At 42.5% G+C, this 22208-nt stretch overlaps 1 protein-coding gene across 3 annotated transcripts in view; it reads left to right on the forward strand.

Annotated features, from left to right (window-relative positions):
• Positions 1-19693, forward strand: part of LOC110528839 (WD repeat-containing protein 47) — a 42534-nt gene extending 22841 nt beyond the window's left edge. For all 3 annotated transcript variants that reach the window (XM_090182873.1, XM_090182878.1, XM_090182875.1), the window contains exons 7-16: positions 691-790; positions 2637-2809; positions 10922-11152; positions 11396-11477; positions 12774-12931; positions 13428-13597; positions 14022-14192; positions 16285-16416; positions 16798-17016; positions 18246-19693. In XM_090182873.1, the coding sequence (XP_090038999.1) occupies positions 691-790; positions 2637-2809; positions 10922-11152; positions 11396-11477; positions 12774-12931; positions 13428-13597; positions 14022-14192; positions 16285-16416; positions 16798-17016; positions 18246-18388 (1579 nt within the window). In that variant the 3' untranslated portion in view covers positions 18389-19693. The remainder of the gene's footprint in view (positions 1-690; positions 791-2636; positions 2810-10921; positions 11153-11395; positions 11478-12773; positions 12932-13427; positions 13598-14021; positions 14193-16284; positions 16417-16797; positions 17017-18245) is intronic.
• The last annotated feature ends 2515 nt before the right edge of the window (positions 19694-22208 follow it).

The raw sequence follows: 22208 nt of genomic DNA on the forward strand, positions 1-22208 counted from the left end.
TCATTTTTGGAGAGGACACTGTAAACCTGTTCCTGCCAAGCCTATAGTCATTTTTGGAGAGGACACTGTAAACCTGTTCCTGCCAAGCCTATAGTCATTTTTGGAGAGGACACTGTAAACCTGTTCCTGCCAAGCCTATAGTCATTTTTGGAGAGGACACTGTAAACCTGTTCCTGCCAAGCCTATAGTCATTTTTGGAGAGGACACTGTAAACCTGTTCCTGCCAAGCCTATAGTCATTTTTGGAGAGGACACTGTAAACCTGTTCCTGCCAAGCCTATAGTCATTTTTGGAGAGGACACTGTAAACCTGTTCCTGCCAAGCCTATAGTCATGTTTGGAGAGGACACTGTAAACCTGTTCCTGCCAAGCCTATAGTCATTTTTGGAGAGGACACTGTAAACCTGTTCCTGCCAAGCCTATAGTCATTTTTGGAGAGGACACTGTAAACCTGTTCCTGCCAAGCCTATAGTCATTTTTGGAGAGGACACTGTAAACCTGTTCCTGCCAAGCCTATAGTCATTTTTGGAGAGGACACTGTAAACCTGTTCCTGCCAAGCCTATAGTCATTTTTGGAGAGGACACTGTAAACCTGTTCCTGCCAAGCCTATAGTCATTTTTGGAGAGGACACTGTAAACCTGTTCCTGCCAAGCCTATAGTCCATGTGGATATTTTGTCCTTGTGTCAACAGGATTGCCCCACCGGTTCTGGTTCTGGCCTCCAGTGGACCAAATGTCATGCGCACCCCTCTGGCCCCCGGGGCGGACGGTGGGCCACCAAACGAAAAAGAGGTAATTTCACCCCCTTGTATCAACGCAAGGCATTTCCTGTGACTATAAGGTTTAGCGAGACCAGCGTATATAACTGTAAATGCCCATCACTAACATTTCTGTGTATTTCTGTCATTTCCTGCAAACAAGATTGCACCCCCATCTGGCCATTCAGGAAAAAAACATTAGGCCATACATTATAAAAGGGAATACATATTGATCTCTGTCTGTCTGTCTGTTTCTCTCTCTCTGTTTGTGTCTGTCTGTCTCTCTCTCTTTGTTTGTCTGTCTCTTTCGCTCTCTGTTTCTGTCTCTCTTTCTCTCTCTGTTTCTGTCTCTTTCTCTCTCTCTTTCTCTCTGTTTCTGTCTCTCTTTCTCTCTCTGTTTGTCTGTCTGTGTTTCTCTGTCTGTCTGTTTCACTCTCTCTGATTCTGTCTCTGTTTCTGTCTGTATCTCTGTTTCTCTGTTTGTCTGTCTCTGTCTCTCTCTCTCTGTTTGTCTTTCTCTGTTTCTGTCTCTCTCTCTGTTTCTGTCTCTCTTTGTTTGTCTCTTTCTCTCTCTCTTTGTTTGTCTCTTTCTCTCTCTGTTTGTCTGTCTGCTTCTGTCTGTCTCTGTTTCTGTCTCTCTTTCTCTCTCTGTTTGTCTGTTTCTGTTTCTGTCTCTCTCTTTGTTTCTCTTTCTCTCTCTGTTTGTCTGTTTCTGTTTCTGTCTCTCTCTGTGTGTCTCTCTCTCTTTGTTTCTCTTTCTATCTCTGTTTGTCTGTTTCTGTTTCTGTCTCTCTCTGTTTGTCTGTCTCTCTCTTTGTTTCTCTTTCTCTCTCTGTTTGTCTGTTTCTGTCTCTCTCTGTGTGTCTGTCTCTCTCTTTGTTTCTCTTTCTCTCTCTGTTTGTCTGTTTCTGTCTCTCTGTGTGTCTGTCTCTCTCTTTGTTTCTCTTTCTCTCTCTGTTTGTCTGTTTCTGTTTCTCTCTGTGTGTCTCTCTCTCTTTGTTTCTCTTTCTCTCTCTGTTTGTCTGTTTCTGTTTCTCTCTGTGTGTCTCTCTCTCTTTGTTTCTCTTTCTATCTATGTTTGTCTCTGTTTCTGTCTCTCTTTCTCTCTCTGTTTGTCTGTTTCTGTTTCTGTCTCTCTCTTTGTTTCTCTTTCTCTCTCTGTTTGTCTGTTTCTGTTTCTCTCTGTGTGTCTCTCTCTCTCTTTGTTTCTCTTTCTATCTCTGTTTGTCTCTGTTTCTGTCTCTTTCTCTCTCTGTTTCTCTGTCTCTCTTTCTCTCTCTGTTTGTCTGTGTCTCTGTCTCTCTTTCTCTCTCTGTTTGTCTGTCTCTGTTTCTCTCTTTGTTTCTCTGTCTGTCTCTCATATGGTCTCTCTCTCATGGTATCCCCCACACCCCCATCTCCTCACCCACTGACTTTAGTTACCCATAAATCCAACGACCTCGTCCACAGGGGAGTCGACCCCACAGACACCCTGTCATCTGACGGGGGAGTCTATGAGCTACTGCCGACCGCCTCATCTGCTGCGGGGGCCATAATTTGACGACACAGGGTCACGGACAGCGGTGTACAATCTGCTTTGATGGCTGGTCTTGACACAGCCAGCCTGCTAGCACACTCATTGCTCATTTTAATATATCTCCGAAGCCCAGCAGCTTTAGATTGGATTTTTCTGTGCATGCATAGAGTCACATTAGAGAGATGAAGAGTTGGCCCGTTGTGTGTTTGATGTGGATTAGCTTTGAGGCCTTGTAGAGAGGGCTGTACTGTAGTTTGCCGTGTGTTTTGGAGGTAACCTCATGACCTGACATAATGGTTTTGTTTCGTTCTTGGTGTACTATATTCGTCTATCGTTCTAAATGCGTGTGTGTCTTCCTCGACAGCACGACGGTGAGCAGATCCAGGAGTACTACAGGCAGAAGAAGCGTGTCCAGCAGCACCTGGAACAGAAGCAGCAGCAGAGACAGCTGTACCAGCAGATGCTGCTGGAGGGAGGGGTTCACACACAGGAGGGGCCAGATGCCCAGCATAACCTCACTGAGAAGTTCCTCAACAGGTTAGAGACACACACACACACAGGAGGGGCCAGATGCCCAGCATAACCTCACTGAGAAGTTCCTCAACAGGTTAGAGACACACACACACACACACACAGGAGGGGCCAGATGCCCAGCATAACCTCACTGAGAAGTTCCTCAACAGGTTAGAGACAACACACACACACACACACACACACACACACACACACACACACACACACACACACACACACACACACACACACACACACATACCTGGAGGGAGCATAACCTCACTGAGAAGTTCCTCAACAGGTTAGACACACACACACACACACACACACACACACACACACCTGGAGGGAGCACAACCTCACTGAGAAGTTTCTACATCTTATGGTCCACTTATTAGTGGTTAAGAGCGCTGGGCTAGTAACTGAAAGAGCGCTGGGCTAGTAACTGAAAGAGCGCTGGGCCAGTGACTGAAAGAGCGCTGGGCTAGTAACTGAAAGAGCGCTGGGCCAGTAACTGAAAGAGCGCTGGGCCAGTAACTGAAAGCTCACTGGTTCGAATCCCTGAGCTGACTAGGTGAAATATCTGTCTATGCCCTTGAGCAAGACACTTCACCCTAATTGCTCCTGTAAGTCGCTCTGGATGAGATCGTCTGCTAAATGACTAAAATATAAATTAATAATAAGTCAAATATAATTACATTTAAGATATTTCAGAACAAGTAATATCCGAAATAGACATACAGCACCAGTCAAACGTTTGGACACACCTACTCATTCAAGGGTTTTTCTTTATTTTTACTATTTTTTTCCATTGTAGAAAAACTATGCAGTAACACATATGGAATAATGTAGTAACCAAAAATGGTTTTCTAAAAATCAATTAGCCTTTTAAAATGATACACTTGGATTAGCTAACACAACGTGCCATTGGAACACAGGAGTGATGGTTGCTGATAATGGGTCTCTGAACGCCTATGTAGATATTCCATAAAAAATCTGCCGTTTCCAGCTACAAAAGTCATTTACAACATTAACAATGTCTACACTGTATTTCTGATCAATTTGATGTTAGTTTAATGGACAAAAAAAAATGCATTTCTTTCTAAAACAAGGACATTTCTAAGTGAGCACAAACTTTTGAATGGTAGTAATGTAAATGTCTAAAAACCTGTTTTTGCTTCGTCATTATGGGGTATTGTGTGTAGATTGAAGGGGGGGGGGGGCAATCTAATACATTTTAGAATAAGGCTGTAACATAACAAAATGTGGAAAAAGTCAAGGGGTCTGAATACTTTCCGAATGCACTAATAGTTAGATGAAAAGGTTTACATGCTTTGCAAGAAGAACCACAGCGAACATGTTATTTGTTTTGAAAGCATATTTTGATTATTTGAGTTTGAAAATTATTTAGTCTGTAACTTTAAAAATATATATATATTTTTGTTGTCATTGAGTCTAAAATGTAAACTATCATGTTGATCTCATTGACTGTCCTGATCTTTGATCCACAGCTCCATTTATGAATTTGAATTGTCCAGCAACAGATTGTTTGTTGTGGCTTCAACAATGATTACGGCTACAATTTATAAATAAATTGTATTACATGTTGTGATATCCAATTAAACAATGTTTGCATGAACACAATTGCGTAGTTACCACACTGCTTAGTAGCTATTAAGTAGTAGATTCCCAAACAGCCAACAGTAAAACAATAGTCATTAGGCTGGAATTGTGCAGTAATACCAATAAGAAGTGTTTGTTAACCAGTAGGTCCCAAAACTCTGCTCATCTCTACTCAAATCACAACATCATCACTACTAACTGACCACTCATGTAGTAAATAAAACAAAACGTGTTATTGAGTAAACATGAGGTCGTGATGAATAGTAAAATAAAAAAAATGAGCTTGTGGCTATATACTGCCATCTGGTGGTGACTAGAAACAATTGCATAACAGGAACGATTATAAACCTGACAGAGCTTGAGAGGAGCTTTAAAAATATATATATATATTTGACCTTTATTTAACCAGGTAGGCTAATTGAGAACAAGTTCTCATTTACAACTGCGACCTGGCCAAGATAAAGCAAAGCAGTTCGACACATACAACAACACAGAGTTACACATGGAATAAACAAACATACAATCAATAATACAGTAGAAAAATCTATATACAGCATGTGCTTATGAGGTAGGATAAGAGAGGTAAGGCAATAAATAGGCCATGGTGGCAAAGTAATTACAATATAGCAATTAAACACTGGAATGGTAGGATGTGCAGAAGATGAATGTGCAAGTAGAGATACTGAGGTGCAAAGGAGCAAGATAAATAAATACAGTATGGGGATAAGGTAGATTGGATGGGTTATATTACAGATGGGCTATGTACAGGTGCAGTGATCTGTGAGCTGCTCTGACAGCTGGTGCTTAAAGCTAGTGAGGGAGTTAAGAGTCTCCAGCTTCAGTGATTTTTGCAGTTTGTTCCAGTCATTGGCAGCAGAGAACTGGAAGGAGAGGCGGCCAAAGGAAGAATTGGCTATGGGGGTGACTAGTGAGATATACCTGCTGGAGCGCGTGCTACGGGTGGGTGCTGCTATGGTGAACAGTGAGCTGAGATAATGCGGGGCTTTACCTAGCAGAGACTTGTAGATGACCTTTAGCCAGTGGGTTTGGCGGCGAATATGAAATGAGGGCCAGCCATCAAATCAAATCAAATGTATTTATATAGCCCTTCGTACATCAGCTGATATCTCAAAGTGCTGTACAGAAACCCAGCCTAAAACCCCAAACAGCAAGTAATGCAGGTGTAGAAGCACGGCCAAGATCATACAGGTCGCAGTGGTGGGTAGTGTATGGGGCGTTGGTGACTAAACGGATGGCACTGTGATAGACTGCATCCAATTTGCTGAGTAGAGTGTTGGAGGCTATTTTGTAAATGACATCGCTGAAGTCAAGGATCGGTAGGATAGTCAGTTTTATGAGGGTATGTTTGGCAGCATGAGTGAAGAATGCTTTGTTGTAAAATAGGAAGCCAATTCTAGATTTAATTTTAGATTGGAGATGCTTAATGTGAGTCTGGAAGGAGAGTTTACAGTCTAACCAGACACCTAGGTATTTGTAGTTGTCCACATATTCAAAGTCAGAACCGTCCAGGGTAGTGATGCTGGACGGGCGGGGGCAGGTGTGGGCAGCGATCGGTTGAAGAGCATACATTTAGTTTTACTAGCGTTTAAGAACAGTTGGAGGCCACGGAAGGAAAGTTGTATGGCATTGAAGCTCGTCTGGAGGTTAGTTAACACAGTGTCCAAAGAAGGGCCAGAGGTATACAGAATGGTGTCGTCTGCGTAGAGGTGGATCAGAGAATCACCAGCAGCAAGAGCGTCATCATTGATGTATACAGAGAAGTAGCCTACCTATACATCTGCAGAGAACAATGGGAGAAACTACCAAAATACAGGTGTGCCAAGCTTGTAGCGTCATACCCAAGAAGACTCAAGGCTGTAATCGCTGCCAAAGGGCTTCAACAAAGTTCTGAATACTTATGTCAATATGATATTTCAGTTGTTTTTTTCTTGCAAAAATGACAACCTGTTTTTGCTTTGTCATTATGGGGTATTGTGTTTTAGATGAGGAAAAAATACAAATTAATCAATTTTAGAATAAGGCTATAAACATAACAAAATGTAATGACACATTATTTTTATACCGTGCCTAATAATTTTGCACGCCCAATTTTTCAGTTTTTGATTTGTTAAAAAAGTTTGAAATATCCAATAAATGTCGTTCCACTTCATGATTGTGTCCCACTTGTTGTTGATTCTTCACAAAAAAATACAGTTTTATATCTTTATGTTTGAAGCCTGAAATGTGGCAAAAGGTCGCAAAGTTCAAGGGGGCCGAATACTTTCGCAAGGCACTGTATATATATATAATTACACACACACACACACATTCTGAAAGTATTCAGACCACTGAATGGTTCATCCTTGGGAGCAATTTCCAAACACCTGAAGGTACCACGTTTATCTGTACAAACAATAGTACGCAAGTATAAACACCATGGGACCACGCAGCCGTCATACCACTCAGGAAGGAGACGCGTTCTGTCTCCTAGAGATAAACGTACTTTGGTGCGAAAAGTGCAAATCAATCCCAGAAAAACAGCAAAGGACCTTGTGAAGGTGCTGGAGGAAACAGGTACAAAAGTATCTATATCAACAGTAAAACGAGTCCTATATCGACATAACCTGAAAGGCCGCTCCGCAAGGAAGAATCCACTGCTCCAAAACCACCATAACAAAGCCAGACTACGGTTTGCAACTGCACATGGGGACAAAGATTTTACTTTGTGGAGAAATGTCCTCTGGTCTGATGAAACAAAAATATAAATGTTTGGCCATAATGACCATCGTTATGTTTGAAGGAAAAAGGGGAGGCTTGAAAGCCGAAGAACACCATCCCAACCGTGAAGCACGGGGGTGGCAAAATTGGTGGTCAGAACTGAAAAAGCACGTGCGAGCAAGGAGGCCTGTAAACCTGACTCAGTTACATCAGCTCTGTCAGGAGGAATGGGCCAAAATTCACCCAACTTATTGTGGGAAGCTTGTGGAAGGCTACCTGAAACATTTGACCCAAGTTAAACAATTTAAAGGCAATGCTACCAAATACTAATTGAGTGTATGTAAACTTCTGACCCACTGGGAATGTGATGTCAGAATAATAGTGGAGAGAATTATTTCTTTCATTTCACATTCTTAAAATGAAGTGGGGATCCTAACTGACCTAAGACAGGGGATTTTTACTAGGATTAAATGTCAGGAATTGTGAAAAAATGAGTTTAAATGTATTTGGCTAAGGTGTATGTAAACTTCTGACTTCAACTGTAGATGTTTGCAATCATATATAGATCTCTATCTATCCAGACTCTGACAATGCTTGTTCTAATATTGTATTCATTTATTTTTATTTTTACTGTTTTGGTTATTATAAAAATGACCAGTGTTCAATGACTATGTAAAGAGGGCAGCAGTCTCTAAAGTGCCCAGTTGAGTAACCAGGTGGTAGCTGGCTAGTAATGGCTATTTAACAGTCTGATGGCCTTGAGATAGAAGCTGTTTTTCAGTCTCTCGGTCCCAGCGTCCACCACTTCAACCTCCTGTTTATCTAGCCATTAACCCCTCTAACCTAAATTAGGTCTTCCTTCCATTACAGATACATTCTTTCATCCTCTGTCCATCAATCACCTTAACATTCTTTCACCTGTCATTATGTCACCTCTTCCCTCTGCTCCAGCTTTGTGGCTCCCATCTTGACTGTCGGAGGCTTGAAAGACTAAACGTTCAACTCTGGCTGAAGATCGTAGTCCAATCCTACTCTATCATATACAGTGGGGCAAAAAAGTATTTAGTCAGCCACCAATTCTCCCACTTAAAAAGATGAGAGGCCTGTAATTTTCATCATAGGTACACTTCAACTATGACAGACAAAATGAGGGGAAAAAAATCCAGAAAATGACATTGTAGGATTTTTAATGAATTTATTTGCAAATTATGGTGTAAAATAAGTATTTGGTCACCTACAAACAAGCAAGATGTCTGGCTCTTACAGACCTGTAACAACTTCTTTATTAAGAGGCTCCACCTGTTTGAACTTGTTATCAGTATAAAAGACACCCTGTCCACAACCTCAAACAGTCACACTCCAAACTCCACTATGGCCAAGACCAAAGAGCTGTCAAAGGACACCAGAAACAAAATTGTAGACCTGCACCAGGCTGGGAAGACTGAATCTGCAATAGGTAAGCAGCTTGGTTTGAAGAAATCAACTGTTGGAGCAATTATTAGGAAATGGAAGAAATACAAGACCACTGATAATCTCCCTCGATCTGGGGCTCCACGCAAGATCTCACCCCGTGGGGTCAAAATGATCACAAGAACGGTGAGCAAAAATCCCAGAACCACACAGGGGGACCTAGTGAATGACCTGCAGAGAGCTGGGACCAAAGTAACAAAGCCTACCATCAGTAACACACTACGCCGCCAGGGACTCAAATCCTGCAGTGCCAGACGTGTCCCCCTGCTTAAGCCAGTACATGTCCAGGCCCGTTTGCTAGAGAGCATTTGGATGATCCAGAAGAAGATTGGGAGAATGTCATATGGTCAGATGAAACCAAAATATAACTTTTTAGTAAAAACTCAACTCGTCGTGTTTGGAGGACAAAGAATGCTGAGTTGCATCAAAAGAACACCATACCTACTGTGAAGCATGGGGGTGGAAACATCATGCTTTGGGGCTGTTTTTCTGCAAAGGGACCAGGACGACTGATCCGTGTAAAGGAAAGAATGAATGGGGCCATGTATGGTGAGATTTTGAGTGAAACCTCCTTCCATCAGCAAGGGCATTGAAGATGAAACGTGACTGGGTCTTTCAGCATGACAATGATCCCAAACTTACCGCCCGCGCAACGAAGGAGTGGCTTCGTAAGAAGCATTTCAAGGTCCTGGAGTAGCCTAGCCAGTCTCCAGATCTCAACCCCATAGAAAATCTTTGGAGGAAGTTGAAAGTCCGTGTTGCCCAGCAACAGCCCCAAAACATCACTGCTCTAGAGGAGATCTGCATGGAGGAATGGGCCAAAATACCAGCAACAGTGAGTGAAAACCTTGTGAAGACTTACAGAAAACATTTGACCTCTGTCATTGCCAACAAAGGGTATATAACAAAGTCTTGAGATAAACTTTTGTAGGTGACCAAATACTTATTTCCACCATCATTTGCAAATAAATTCATAAAAAATGTGAATTTTTGTGAATACAATGTGATTTTCTGGATTTTTTTTCCTCATTTTGTCTGTCATAGTTGAAGTGTACCTATGATGAAAATTACAGGCCTCTCTCATCTTTTTAAGTGGGAGAACATGCACAATTGGTGGCTGAATAAATAATTTTTTGCTCCACTGTATCTGTATTATTTGACTCTTGTTTGTTTTGCTTTTTCATGAGCTTTCAGTTTTGTTTTTGTAGTGAAAAGATCTTTAAAAAATACCTTGTTTCAGCCCTCCACCCTTTCATCTATTATTTTATTTTATCCTTTAGTTTTCTGTCTATCCATTATCGTTCTTTATCCCTCCTTTAGTTTTCTATCTATCCATTATCGTTCTTTATCCCTCCTTTAGTTTTCTATCTATCCATTATCGTTCTTTATCCCTCCTTTAGTTTTCTATCTATCATTATCGTTCTTTATCTATCCATTATCGTTCTTTATCCCTCCTTTAGTTTTCTAGCTATCATTATCGTTCTTTATCCCTCCTTTCGTTTTCTATCGATCATTATCCTTCTTTATCCCTCCTTTAGTTTTCTATCGATCATTATCCTTCTTTATCCCTCCTTTAGTTTTCTATTGATCATTATCCTTCTTTATCCCTCATTTAGTTTTCTATCGATCATTATCGTTCTTTATCTATCCATTATCGTTCTTTATCCCTCCTTTAGTTTTCTATCGATCATTATCCTTCTTCATCCCTCCTTTAGTTTTCTATCGATCATTATCGTTCTTTATCTATCCATTATCGTTCTTTATCCCTCCTTTAGTTTTCTATCAATCATGATCCTTTATCCCTCCTTTAGTTTTCTATCTATCATTATCGTTCTTTATCTATCATTATCCTTCTTTATCCCTCCTTTAGTTTTCTATCGATCATTATCCTTTATCCCTCCTTTAGTTTTCTATCGACCATTATCCTTCTTTATCCCTCCTTTAGTTTTCTATTGATCATTATCCTTCTTTATCCCTCCTTTCGTTTTCTATCGATCATTATCCTTCTTTATCCCTCCAAGCATACATTATTTCTTTAATCCATACATCCGTTATTTTTCTCATCATTTTATTTGTAGATTAGGTTTTGACACGCTCAAAAAATACATTTGCCCAATTACCATTTGTGTTTATATATTTTTTTTTAAACAAAAAATATTTAAAAAATTTGGGGGGGGGTGTTGGATCTAAAATAGTCATTTATTTGTGTCACAGTAGTTCAATGAGCTTGTGTTTCAGTTAGTGTGGAATAATGTATAATTTCTCAGCTGCTTCATTGACTCCAATCGATGACGTGTGTGTGTGTGTGTGTGTGTGTGTGTGTAGGTCCATCCAGAAGCTGGAGGAGATGAACGTGGGAATGGACAATGTGGGAGAGGGGGGGATCCAGTCTGTGAGCCAGCAGTGTAACGGGACCCCTGGACCCAACTCTAGTACCCACACCCAAGAGACAGGCCCTCTCAGGGACAAGCCGGGAGGGGTCAGCAGCACCCCTCTTATGGCAGGGTCTCAGGGCATGCCCTCCTTCAACGAGTCCCCCGTCCAGAACACTCAGAGGTGAGAGGTCACGAAGAGGGCCAGACTAGAATCTGTTTTTTCCTAAAATGCTTCCTGTGGTTAAGGAACATACTAGGATCCACCAGGACCCTCAAGGTTTTCCTTGTGGTCACTAGGGGTGGAAAGTTTGGGAACCACTGTTCTAAACAATATACAGACACTATTGTCCCCTTGTTTGGGAGGATTTGAAGTAAGTCCACTGGTACACAATAACATAAACTCTGTGTGTTTTGATTCCCTCAGTGATCAAAGAAACAGGGCCACTCTGCCTACTCTTCAGGATGATTCGAGCGGATCCCCGATGCGCAGCAACAATTCTCAGAAGGTAGGCTTCCAGTGGACTGAGAGACTAACCCTGAGTGGACCTCCCCTCTGAACCTGGTTCCTCTAGGTATCTTCATCGTAGGGAGTTTGTCCACTCACTCCTACTGAGTATAGTCCAGGTTACTGAGAATAACTTTGTGACAATTACTTATAAAGTGCCTTCAGAAAGTATTCACACTCTGACTTTTTTTTCTACATTTTGTGTTACAGCAGTGAATTTCAAAGACACATTCAACCACAAATACCAGGGAGGTTTTCAAATGCCTTTCTAAGAAGGGTACCTATTGGTAGATAGTTTACCAAACATTCAATATCCCTTTGAGCACGGTGAAGTTATTAATTACACTTTGGATGGTGAGGAAGGAAAACGCTCAACAATTTCACTATGAGGCCAATGGTTACTTTAAATCAGTTCGAGTTTAATGGCTGTGAAAGGAGAAAACGGAGGAAGGAAGTCTGTACAGAATACAATACCCCAAAATACGCATCCTGTTTGCAACCAGGCACTAAAGTAATACTGCAAAAAATGTGGTAAGCGATTTACATTTTTTGTGTTTGTTTGGGGCAAAACCAAAACCGCACATTACTGAGTACCATTCTCCCATATTTTCAAGCATAGTGGTGGCTGCATCATGTTATGGGTATGCTTGTAATTGTCAAGGACTGGGGAGTTTTTCAGGAGAAAAAATTAACTGAATGGAGTTAAACACAGGCAAATTCCTAAAGGAAAACCTGGTTCAGACTGCTTTCCATCAGACACTGGGAGATGAATTCACCTTTCAGCAGGACAATAACCTAAAACACAAGGCCAAATCTACACTGAAGTTGCTTACCAAGAAGACAGTGAATGTTCCTGAGTGGCCGAGTTAGTTTTGACATAAATCTATGGCAAGACCTGCAGATTGTTGTCTAGCAATGATCAACAACCAATTTGACAGAGGTTGAAGAATCTTGAAAATAATAATGGACAAATGCTGTACAATCCAGGTGTGGAAATCTCTTAGAGACTTACCCTGAAAGACTCAAAGCTGTAATCTCTGTGGACGTTGCTCCTACAAAGTATTTACTCAGGGGTGTGAATACTTATGTAAATGAGATATTTCTGTATGTTCAATAAATTTGCTAAAATTCCTAAAAACATGGGATATTGTGTGTAGATGGGTGTGAGAAAATACATGTAATCCATTTTGAATTAAGGCTGTAACACAACAAAATGTGGTATCAATACTTTCTGAAGGCATTGTATGAAAAGGATTTAAAAATCAATTTGATTCATAATGGATTAATGTGTGTTCAGATGGAGAAGTCCAAGGCCCAGTTTGTGGCAGTGAACAGTCTGGAGGACACGCAGGCGTTGCGCGCTGTGGCCTTTCACCCCACGGGGGCGCTGTACGCCGTGGGCTCCAACTCCAAAACCCTGCGCGTCTGTGCTTACCCAGACTCCCTCAACACAAGGTAACGAACTACCTGTACTCAGACCGGTCCCAAAACTAACAAAGTTCCTACCCAAAATGGCCACAAACCCCTGGTCCTGGAGAACTACAAGGTGTGGCCACAAACCCCTGGTCCTGGAGAACTACAAGGTGTGGCCACAAACCCCTGGTCCTGGAGAACTACAAGGTGTGGCCACAAACCCCTGGTCCTGGAGAACTACAGGGTGTGGCCACAAACCCCTGGTCCTGGAGAACTACAGGGTGTGGCCACAAACCCCTGGTCCTGGAGAACTACAGGGTGTGCAGGTGTTTGGTCCAGCCTAGTGTTGACATGCCTGATTCACAGATTAGGTGTATTAATGCTAGGCTAGAACAAATGCCTGCTACTTACCGTTTCTCTCAAAGACCAACAGTGTTTGGAAAGAAGCAGGTTTTTGTGCAAAACAGATGAAGCTTTCTGAAGCCCATTGGCTGTGTAATTGTTGTATGTTTTCTCCCGTGGATTTGTCTCCCTCTAGTGGGTCGGGCCCAGTCAAGCAGCCAGTGGTGCGCTTCAGAAGGAACAAGCATCACAAGGGTTCCATCTACTGTGTGGCCTGGAGTCACTGTGGACGACTGCTGGCCACAGGCTCCAATGATAAATATGTAAAAGTGCTGCCCTTCAACGCAGAAACCTGCAACGCCACAGGTGTGTGTTATTTTTCATGTGTCTGCATTTGTCATCTTTTTAAAAAAAATGGTTTATTAACCTCTGTTTAACTGGGCAAGTCAGTTATGAACAAATTCTTATTTTCAATGACGGCCTAGGAACAGTGGGTTAACTGCCTTGTTCAGGGGAACAGTGGGTTAACTGCCTTGTTCAGGGGAACAGTGGGTTAACTGCCTTGTTCAGGGGAACAGTGGGTTAACTGCCTTGTTCAGGGGAACAGTGGGTTAACTGCCTTGTTCAGGGGAACAGTGGGTTAACTGCCTTGTTCAGGGGCAGAACGACAGATTTTTACCTTGTCAGCTCGGGGATTCAATCTTGCAACCTTTGGATTAACAAGTCCAACGCTCTAACAACTAGGCTACACTGCCTGCCGTTTTGACTGAGGGTGTGTGTGTGTGTGCAGGGCCAGACCTGGAGTTCAGTATGCATGACGGCACCATCAGAGACCTGGCGTTCATGGAGGGTCCTGAGAGTGGAGGATCCATCCTGATCAGCGCCGGAGCCGGAGACTGTAACATCTACACCACTGACTGCCAGAGAGGACAGGGGCTGCACGCTCTCAGTGGGCATACAGGTGTGTGTGTGTGTACAAACACACACACACACACACAGTCCACTTGAACAAGCACTTAACTATTAACACTTAACCAGAGAGATTATAATGTAATAATAATAATATCAGACTGATCAAATTCCAAATGCTTAATTTAGACAGTATCCAATTTGTATTTATTTGACTTAACCAGGAAGGGCTCATTGAGATTAAAATCTATTTTTCAAGAGCGTCCTGGCCAAGATAGGCAGCACCAAGTCATTACAAACAAATTACAGACAGACAACATGAAAAACTACAAGTAATCTAGTAAAAACCATTTGAATTCACAGGAGTATAAAACAGCAAATTAAAAACATTGACAGGTCAGGGAATCAGCCTCACAATCCTTCATCAGTGATTTAAAAACACCAATCGGGGAAAAAAAAGTTATTCCAGTTTAAAGTATTTTGTAAGGTGTTCCAAGACGATGGTGCAGAGGACATAAAAGCCCTTTTACCAAATTCAGTTTGGACATTTGGAACAGTTAGCAGGATAAAGTCCAGCGAACGAAGAGACGACCCACCACATTCCTGAACAATAAAAATGCCCATATAAAAAGGTAGTAAACCCCAAATGGCTTTGTAAATAAAAGTATACCAGTGACTGAGCCTACGAGTGACTAGAGAAGGACAGCCAACCCTGGTATACAAAGTGCAGTGGTGCGTAAGGGTTTTGCAGTTTAAAATACATCTCAAAGTGCCATGGTAAAGAGTGTCAATTGATCTCAAAAACTGAGCGGAAGCATTCATATATAAAATATCCCCATAGTCTAGTAAAGGCATAAATGTAGCTGATACCAGCCTCCTGGCTTCAAAAGAAAAACAGGCCTTATTCCTAAAATAAAGTCAGAATTTCAGCTTCAATTTTTTGTAAGTTGTTGAATATGCAATTTAAAAGAGGCCATCATCAATTAAAATTCCAAGATATGAGGTTAGAACCTCAATCTCCTTGCTCTGACAGGTAGTAATAGGTGAAAGGTTCAGAGGTCTATTTCTTGCTTTAGAAAACACCATTAGTTTAGTTTTGTCAGTATTGAGGATAAGCTTCAATTGACACAAGGTATGTTGAACAGTATAAAAAGCAGTTTGCAAGTTCTGGAAAGCTTTTGTAAGAGACGAGGCACAACAGTAAATAACAGTATCATCAGCATAAAAATGAAGTTGTGCATTTTGGACATTTTGTCTAAATCATTTATATAAATAGTGAATAAGTGAGGACCAAGTACAGAGCCTTGGGGCACACCATTAAAGACAGACAATTTAACAGACATAAGCCCATCAAATTGAGTACACTGAGTTCTATCAGACAGATAGTTAGCAAACCATGCAACTGCATGCTCCGAAAGACCTACACTCGACAATCTCTGCCTTAGTGTAGCATGATCAACTGTATCAAAAGCCTTAGAGAGATCAATAAAAAGTGAGACACAGTGCTGTTTTTTGTCAATGGCTTCAGTGATATTTAAAACCTTCATGGCTGCTGTAATTGTGCTATGCTTCTTCCTGAAGCACGATTGGTACATTGATAAAATAGAGTTAGTAAATAAAAACTCTTAACTGTTCACTTACAAGGGTTTCAAGTATTTTCACCAGGGGTGACAGCTTTGAGATTGGCCTATAATTATTTAAAATAGTTGGATCTCCCCCTTTTAAAAGTGGTAGGACAAATGCTGATTTCCAGATCTTTGGAATTTCATTACATTCCAGGGTTAGATTGAACAGAGATGTACGTGGTTCAGCTATCAAATCAGCTGCCAGATTTAAAAAGCAGGGATCCAAAAGTTCAGGACCTGCAGGCTTTCTCTGATTTAAGGATTTCAGGGCTTTATGTACCTCCTGCACTGAGAATGGCAAAAAGCTAAAAGTGTGACCAGCTCTCACTGGTTCATCCACACAGGGTTGTACAGAGACAGAGGACACTGAATCAAACAGCCTACCAGATGATACAAAGTGCTCATTGAAACAATTCAGCATTTCAGTTGTCATATATAGCAACAGAGTCCTTCAAAACACATGACGGTAATTCATTAACAATATGACGTTTATACTGTATCCATGTGTCCTTCTCCCAGGCCACATCCTGTCTCTGTACACGTGGGGTGGCTGGATGATCGCCACGGGCTCCCAGGATAAGACTGTCCGCTTCTGGGACCTGAGAGTCCCCAGCTGTGTGAGGGTGGTGGGGACAGCCCTGCATGGCTCTGGTAGGCATTCTGCTAGTCCCTGTCAATATGACTGGCACACCAGGCAACTGGACAAGAGTTGGAGATGACATGGTGATACGCATCCGTTTTAAAACTCTGTTTCTGCCCAGTCTTCTTCATCTACCTGGGCAAGACTGAGCCGAAGGCTGGAAAATATGTCTGTGTAATGATACAGTTTACCCACAAGGGGGCACTGATAGTATTGTCAGTGGACTAACATTCACCTTAGCCTTAGATGTTACAAAGGGTTGAGTTCAATAGGGTGAAGATGTTGAGCTTATAACAGAACTTGTCCAATAAGAACATCAGTTTGTGTTTCCTGTTGCAAAGAGTTTTGCTACGTCGTGCCCTACTGGACAGACCCTTGTTGTTTGTTCTCAGGCAGTGCAGTGGCCTCGGTAGCTGTTGACCCCAGCGCTCGTCTCTTGGCAACGGGACAAGAGGACTGCAGCTGCATGCTCTATGACATCAGAGGAGGCCGGATGGTGCAGACGTACCGCCCACACACCAGCGACCTGCGCTCTGTCCGTTTCTCTCCCGGGGCACACTATCTGCTCACGGGTTCCTACGACAACAAAGTCATCATCACTGACCTGCAAGGTACCGCCTGGTCTGCGCGCACACACAAACCCAACAAGGTACCGCCTGGTCCGCTCGCGCGCACACAAACCCAACAAGGTACCGCCTGGTCCGCTCGCGCACACAAACCCAACAAGGTACCGCCTGGTCCGCTCGCGCACACACAAACCCAACAAGGTACCGACTGGTCCGCTCGCGCACACACAAACCCAACAAGGTACCGACTGGTCCGCTCGCGCACACACAAACCCAACAAGGTACCGCCTGGTCCACTCGCGCGCACACACAAACCCAACAAGGTTCCGCCTGGTCCGCTCACGCACACACAAACCCAACAAGGTACCGCCTGGTCCACTCGCGCACACACAAACCCAACAAGGTACCGCCTGGTCCGCTCACGCACACACAAACCCAACAAGGTACCGTCTAGTCCGCTCGCTCACACACAAAGCCAACAAGGTACCGCCTGGTCCGCGCGCACACAACAAGGTATTGCCTGGTCTGCGCGCACACAAACCCATCAAGGTACCGCCTGGTCCGCTCGCGCACACACAAACCCAACAAGGTACCGCCTGGTCCGCTCGCGCACACACAAACCCAACAAGGTACCGGCTGGTCCGCTCGCGCACACACAAACACAAGAAGGTAACGCCTGGTCCGCACTCACACACAAAGCCAACAAGGTACTGCCTGGTCCGCGCGCACACAACAAGGTATTGCCTGGTCTGCGCGCACACAAACCCATCAAGGTACCGCCTGGTCCGCTCGCGCACACACAAACCCAACAAGGTACCGCCTGGTCCGCACTCACACACAAACCCAACAAGGTACCGCCTGATCCGCGAACACACAAGTGCTACATATACTGTGTAACACAACAGCTTTCTCTATTGTGAAGACCTTTGTTTGGTTTACTTGTAGTTTGTTTTTTTTGTCTTGACTGCTTTGCTCATGTAGTCAGATGTTGACATCATCATCATCCTGACTGCCCCCCCCCCCCCCCCCCCCCGGTCTCTACATGGCACTGAAGTGTGCACTGAAGTGTGTGCACTTTCCCACTCATTCTCATGGATTTGACAAGGGTGCAAACTCCCCAGGTGAAGCTTTAAAATAGATGACGGGGCATGTGTTAATGCACACTTCAGGAGATGAGTGACGAATGGTTATGCAGCCCTACAGTTAGTGTGGAGGCCACGTGCCTCATGGTGTCTGTGTGTGTGTCTGTGTGTGTGTGTGTAATGAATCACCAGGTGACCTGACGAAGCAGCTTCCTCTGACGGTGGCGGCGGAGCACGGTGACAAGGTCATCCAATGTAGGTGGCACACGCACGACCTCTCCTTCCTGTCCTCCTCCGCAGACAGGACAGTCAAACTCTGGGCCCAGTGTCCATGACACTGCTGGCTGGCACTGGGAACACTGGAAACCACAGCTCGTAAATCTGGTGTTACTGGGAACACTGGCCACCACAACGAGCACAACACACAGTCCACATCCTTGGACATACCTGCCCCTATACCCCTCCGCAAGGCTCTTAGAGGTGTGTGCTACATGTATAGTAATGCTGTGTCATTTATTCTTTAGCATCTGTGCCTCATGCTAACAGTAGAGCTATACAAAACCACCTTCATTTGACTGTAATGATACGGCGACACCTCTATAGTCCTGTTGAAAATAATATACTCATCAAATGCATCATAGTCTACACTCGCTTAAAGCACACCACAGTCCCTCCTGCTGTTGTTTTCATATCGTCCAGTTTTTAGTTAGCTGTTCTGACGGATGCAGAATGCCTTATATAGTCCATTCAAACCACATTATGTGAATCATATGGTGCCTTGGGTAAAAGTTTAGAATTTTGAATGTGTCGGTGTACATTTTCAGCTTCAAGATGGATGCAAGAAAGGAGGCCTTTCATTTCTAAAGCTTTATCTTGACATGTTCTTATTTAATAACAGCTCGTAAATGTTTTAGGATTAAAATAATCTTGACATAAATTGTTGTTTGGTAGTACTTATGTCACTTATCAAAGATCTCAAACTTGGAAATACATGGCGTTCTTGAAGTATAAGATAATTGTATCATATGTTGTTGGAGGATTGTGTTTGGGATTTCATCTGCTTGTGGATTTTTGTAAATGAATTGTATAAATATTGAATGGGGTATCTTTTATGTAATATTGTAACAATTGTTAATGACATTTTAATGAACAGTATTTCAGTTGGGCTGAAGCTTGGATGGCAAATGATAAAGACTGACCTTTTTATGGTTGTTTTTGGACAGCAATTATGACTGATGGAAAAAGCACTTTGCCCATCTGTGAGTGGGAATATATGGAGCGATGTTAGTGCTATCGGAAATTAAATCCCGATAATTTTTTTTTTTTTTGGTGGCACTAATATCACACCATGGGAATAGGCAGAGGGTCGGTTTTAACTGTACTGTAAAATGTGAAGCCTTTGCCTAGGCTAAAAGGTTTTTTTATACACATACATAGAAATACATATTAGAGGAAATGAACTTTGTCATGTACCATATTAAAGTAAAGAGGGTATCAACACTGCACGTTTGGAGCACTTAGCTGTGTCAAAGTAGGACTGTGTGTCAGTTTCCCTGCACAAGTAGTTCAAGGGTATAATAGTTAGTGATTTTTTTTTTTGTGTACTTAAAAGATAAATTAAATGCAACTACGACATCAAATGTTCTCTCTTGCATTGATTGCAGTTCAGTTAGTTGGTCACTTGACATGTACACTGCCTTCAGAGAGTATTCACAACCCCTTGAATATGTTTGTTTTTACACATTTTGTTGTTACAGCCTGAATTTTAAATGGGTTACATGTCGTTTCCCCCCCCCCCCACTGGCCTACACACAATATCCCCATAATGGCAAAGTGAAATGAATTTACAAATGTATTAAAAATTAAAAGGTGAAATTTCTTGAGTCAAGTATTCAACCCCTTTTTGTTATGGCAAGCCTAAATAAGTTCAGGAGTAAAAATGTGCTTAACAAGTCACATAGGTTGCATGGACTCACTCTGTGTGCAGTAATAGTGTTTTAACATGAGGTAGTCGTTTAAAAAAATAATCTCTGTACTCCACACATATAAGTAAGGTCCCTCAGTCGAGCAGTGAGTTTCAACCACAAAGACCAGGGAGGTTTTCCAATGCCTTGCAAAGGACACCTATGGGTAGATGGGGAAATATTTTTTTTTAAAGCAGACATTGAATATCCCTTTGAGCATGGTGAAGTTATTCATTACACTTTGGATAGTGTATCAATATACATCGTCACGATACAGGTGTCCTACCTAACTCAGTTGCCAGAGGAAGGAAGGAAACCGCTCAAGAATTTCACCTTGAGGCCAATAGTAACTTTAAAACAGTCAGAGTTTAATGACTGTGATAGAAAACTGAGGATGGATCAACAACATTGTAGTTACAGTGCCTTGCGAAAGTATTCGGCCCCCTTGAACTTTGCGACCTTTTGCCACATTTCAGGCTTCAAACATAAAGATATAAAACTGTATTTTTTTGTGAAGAATCAACAACAAGTGGGACACAATCATGAAGTGGAACGACATTTATTGGATATTTCAAACTTTTTTAACAAATCAAAAACTGAAAAATTGGGCGTGCAAAATTATTCAGCCCCCTTAAGATAATACTTTGTAGCGCCACCTTTTGCTGCGATTACAGCTGTATGTCGCTTGGGGTATGTCTATCAGTTTTGCACATCGAGAGACTGAATTTTTTTCCCATTCCTCCTTGCAAAACAGCTCGAGCTCAGTGAGGTTGGATGGAGAGCATTTGTGAACAGCAGTTTTCAGTTCTTTCCACAGATTCTCGATTGGATTCAGGTCTGGACTTTGACTTTGCCATTCTAACACCTGGATATGTTTATTATTGAACCATTCCATTGTAGATTTTGCTTTATGTTTTGGATCATTGTCTTGTTGGAAGACAAATCTCCGTCCCAGTCTCAGGTCTTTTGCAGACTCCATCAGGTTTTCTTCCAGAATGGTCCTGTATTTGGCTCCATCCATCTTCCCATCAATTTTAACCATCTTCCCTGTCCCTGCTGAAGAAAAGCAGGCCCAAACCATGATGCTGCCACCACCATGTTTGACAGTGGAGATGGTGTGTTCAGGGTGATGAGCTGTGTTGCTTTTACGCCAAACATAACGTTTTGCATTGTTGCCAAAAAGTTCAATTTTGGTTTCATCTGACCAGAGCACCTTCTTCCACATGTTTGGTGTGTCCCCCAGGTGGCTTGTGGCAAACTTTAAACAACACTTTTTATGGATATCTTTAAGAAATGCCTTTCTTCTTGCCACTCTTCCATAAAGGCCAGATTTGTGCAATATACGACTGATTGTTGTCCTATGGACAGAGTCTCCCACCTCAGCTGTAGATCTCTGCAGTTCATCCAGAGTGATCATGGGCCTCTTGGTTGCATCTCTGATCAGTCTTCTCCTTGTATGAGCTGAACGTTTAGAGGGACGGCCAGGTCTTGCTAGATTTGCAGTGGTCTGATACTCCTTCCATTTCAATATTATCGCTTGCACAGTGCTCCTTGGGATGTTTAAAGCTTGGGAAATCTTTTTGTATCCAAATCCGGCTTTAAACTTCTTCACAACAGTATCTCTGACCTGCCTGGTGTGTTCCTTGTTCTTCATGATGCTCTCTGCGCTTTTAACGGACCTCTGAGACTATCACAGTGCAAGTGCATTTATACGGAGACTTGATTACACACAGGTGGATTGTATTTATCATCATTAGTCATTTAGGTCAACATTGGATCATTCAGAGATCCTCACTGAATAATTTTGCACGCCCAATTTTTCAGTTTTTGATTTGTTAAAAAAGTTTGAAATATCCAATAAATGTCGTTCCACTTCATGATTGTGTCCCACTTGTTGTTGATTCTTCACAAAAAAATACAGTTTTATATCTTTATGTTTGAAGCCTGAAATGTGGCAAAAGGTTGCAAAGTTCAAGGGGGCCGAATACTTTCGCAAGGCACTGTACTTCACTGTCATGTACTGTCATGTTGTGTCTTGTCTCTGTCCTTTCCCTTCACCCTGTCTCCCTCTGCTGGTCGTTGTTAGGTTACCTTTTCTCCCCCGCTTTCCCCCAGCTGTTCCTTGTCTCCTCTAACTACCCATTCACCCCGTTTCCCACCTGTTCCCTTTTTCCCTCTGATTAGGTCCCTA

This window comes from Oncorhynchus mykiss, chromosome 1 (assembly GCF_057628025.1).
Source record: "Oncorhynchus mykiss isolate SJ-2025 chromosome 1, ASM5762802v1, whole genome shotgun sequence".
NCBI classification, from domain to species: Eukaryota; Metazoa; Chordata; class Actinopteri; order Salmoniformes; family Salmonidae; genus Oncorhynchus; species Oncorhynchus mykiss.